This window comes from Charadrius vociferus, unplaced genomic scaffold, assembly GCF_000708025.1.
Source record: "Charadrius vociferus isolate BGI_N301 unplaced genomic scaffold, ASM70802v2 scaffold2, whole genome shotgun sequence".
Taxonomy (NCBI): Eukaryota; Metazoa; Chordata; class Aves; order Charadriiformes; family Charadriidae; genus Charadrius; species Charadrius vociferus.
This window is the reverse complement of record NW_009647595.1, coordinates 7,307,085-7,309,868: the sequence shown is the minus strand read 5'-3', so window position 1 is coordinate 7,309,868 and position 2,784 is coordinate 7,307,085. Positions and strand designations below refer to the sequence as shown.

General features: G+C 55.0%; 1 protein-coding gene across 1 annotated transcript in view; it reads left to right on the top strand.

Moving 5' to 3' along the window:
- Positions 1 to 47: 47 nt before the first annotated feature.
- Positions 48 to 2,784, top strand: part of ADCY8 (adenylate cyclase 8 (brain)) — a gene marked incomplete at its 5' end in the record, with an annotated part of 130,876 nt that continues 128,139 nt past the window's right edge. Inside the window, one exon of the mRNA XM_009881017.1 lies at positions 48 to 737. Within this exon, the coding sequence (XP_009879319.1) occupies positions 48 to 737 (690 nt within the window). The remainder of the gene's footprint in view (positions 738 to 2,784) is intronic.

Sequence of the window (2,784 nt, the reverse complement as noted above, 5' to 3'; positions counted from 1 at the left end):
GCTGCCCCAACCACCACCCCCACCCACCGCACCACCACCACCACCACCACCACCACCACCTCCGGCGACAGTCAGCCGGCCGGAGTTTGGGCGGCGAGCGCCACAACAACGGAGGCACCAAAGTCTTCCCGGAGCGCACGAGCAGTAGCGGGGACCTGGGCTTTCTGCCCCTGGACTGTGCCCCCAGCAACTCCGACTTCTTCCTCAACTGGGGTTATACCTATCGCGGGGTGATCTTCCCCACTCTCCGCAACTCCTTCAAGTCTCGGGACTTGGAGCGCCTTTACCAGCGCTACTTCTTGGGCCAGCGGCGCAAATCCGAGGTGGTCATGAACATCCTGGACGTGCTGACCAAGCTGACTCTGCTATTCCTCCACCTGACCCTGGCCTCTGCTCCCATGGACCCCATTAAGGGCATCCTCTTGGGCTTCTTCACCGGCATCGAGGTGGTGATCTGTGCCTTAGTGGTGGTCAGGAAGGACACGACCTCATACACCTACCTGCAGTACAGTGGTGTGGTCACTTGGGTGGCCATGGCCACACAGATCCTGGCAGCCGGCCTGGGCTGTGGCCTCCTTGGGGACGGCATTGGCTATGTGCTCTTCACGCTTTTTGCAACCTACAGCATGCTCCCACTGCCACTCACCTGGGCCATCCTGGCTGGGCTTGTCACCTCTGTCCTGCAGCTCGTCATGCAGCTGGTTATCCCCAGGTTGGCCGTGACTTCCCTCAACCAGGTACCGTTGGTGAGAAAAGGGTGGGAACCTTCCGCTTTCCCCATCACTCTGGGTGAGAGGAGGTGTGGGGTGTCCCAAGAGATCCTCTCCCTTTTAGTCAGGTGCTCAGAGGTTCGTTACCTGGAGGGGAGAGCATAGGCGAAATGCAACCTTCTCCTCTCCCCCTCCTTACTACCCCAACGTCTGTCCCAAGGTTTCACATCAAGCTGGGGCTGGGGACACTTTCTGACCACTCTGTCTTCTCTCGTTGTATATTCACTTCACTGTTGTCCCTTGAAATAGCTTTGGGGAGGGGAGATCTTGGGGCAAGTGGGGAGGGTGGGTCATTTATCATTCCCATTCCTTACTTCCAGCAGTGGTCCATGCCATGACACAACTCTGTCTTGGCCAAACTGTCCCACTGCTTATCTCTCATTTACTTGCTCATGCCTTTTAACTTGGAATCTGATGGGAGGATGGGTACTTTTGTGTGTGCAGCACAGCTTGATCTGGGCTATGGGAAAACAGGAGCAAAACATGCTGCTCTTTTGCCAGGAGGGCAAAGCAATGTCCCAGTGAAATCAGGGGCAAGTTCCCCTTGGAGGTTTGGTGTGAGATCCTAGGCTGTCTTTGGAGGCCACTAAGAGCCTTTTCTGCTGGTGGTCGTGGGGCAAACATTGTTGTGCTGCATCTTTACAAGTGATCTCTAGGACAGGGTACTGGTTACACGGGGGACTGGTGCAGTGCAAACTGCTGAGAGGAAATGGGCAAGGTATGGGTCTGAGGAGTTAAAACCAGGCCTAACCTGACTTCACACTCACCTGGCTTCTTCCACACAAAAGTGAGAATGCACTGAACTCCCGACATCCCTGCAAGGCAAGAAAACTCTGCCTTCCTAGGGCAAATTAATCCCAGAGATTCTTCCTGCTCTCTCCCCCTGCTCCTCCTCCTCCCCCCCCCCCCCACCCCCACTTCCTACACCGTTAGAGCCCTGTGCACAACCCCACTTCCTAGACCGTTAGAGCTCTGTGCTACCAATATTTCACAGCAAATTATCATCTCCATTTGGCTAGCTCCGGGGAGTCAGGGAGAAGGGGGTGGAGGTACTGGCAGATAATTCCCAAAGTAGGGAGGGTGCAGAAGAATGTGGTGTTGGTGGCATGTTGTTTACATGATGAATGCCGGGATGTGCAGCTGGGAAGTGGGTGAGCTTGCACCTGGAAGTTTTGATGATGATGATGGTCCTTGGGACATGTCCACCTCCCTCAGACCATGGCCCTTCTGACACCCCTGCCCACCGCTGTCCATCCCCTTCTTCCGCGCACTTATTAACTGTGGGATGCCTTGACCTCACTTCCCAGCAGCCAGGCTCACCCTGTTTTGGGAAAAGCTGTCCCAGTGCGTTGTGCCTGGCTGAGCCCTATAGCTGTGAGACAATTGGGCTGTTCAGAGTTGTTCCCCAGCTCTTGGTAATGTGCTGATGAATGAATTGCAGCCATGCGCCGTATCCCACTCCCGTGCACTGCTGGGGCTATTAGTGCTGGGTCAAAAAGATGTGTGAGTTACGCTGATTTCTTAATTTACTTCCATGTCCTATCCTGGAGCTATGAGTAATGTGCTGCTATCTCATTACGCACAGGTATCACAGCTGTTTAGCCAGTCCGCACACACGCGCGTTTCCCACAGACATTCCTAACAAAGGCATTTCTCAGGAGAGATACTAATATCTTCATTTTGCAGCCCGGTACCTTGCCAGTTGTGTGAATGAACTGCCTTTGAGCTGTGCACAATGAGAGATTACCAGCCAGATGATTGCCTTCATGAACTACATACATAAATCTCCTTAACAGGATCCGCACAGCTTGTCTCACATCGGTGACAATTTACACCGTCTCCCGCCTTCCCAGACCCCAATTAACGTCGCCTCATTACGCGCCGCTTCGGCCCTTTGCCTCCAACCCGCTATGGGAGAAGCCGGGTCCTTCCCCGCCCGGGGGTTCGCCCCTCAATCCGACGCAAGGGCGACCTCGGAGGGGTACAGGGACCCGCTCCCCCCCTTTCTCCCCCC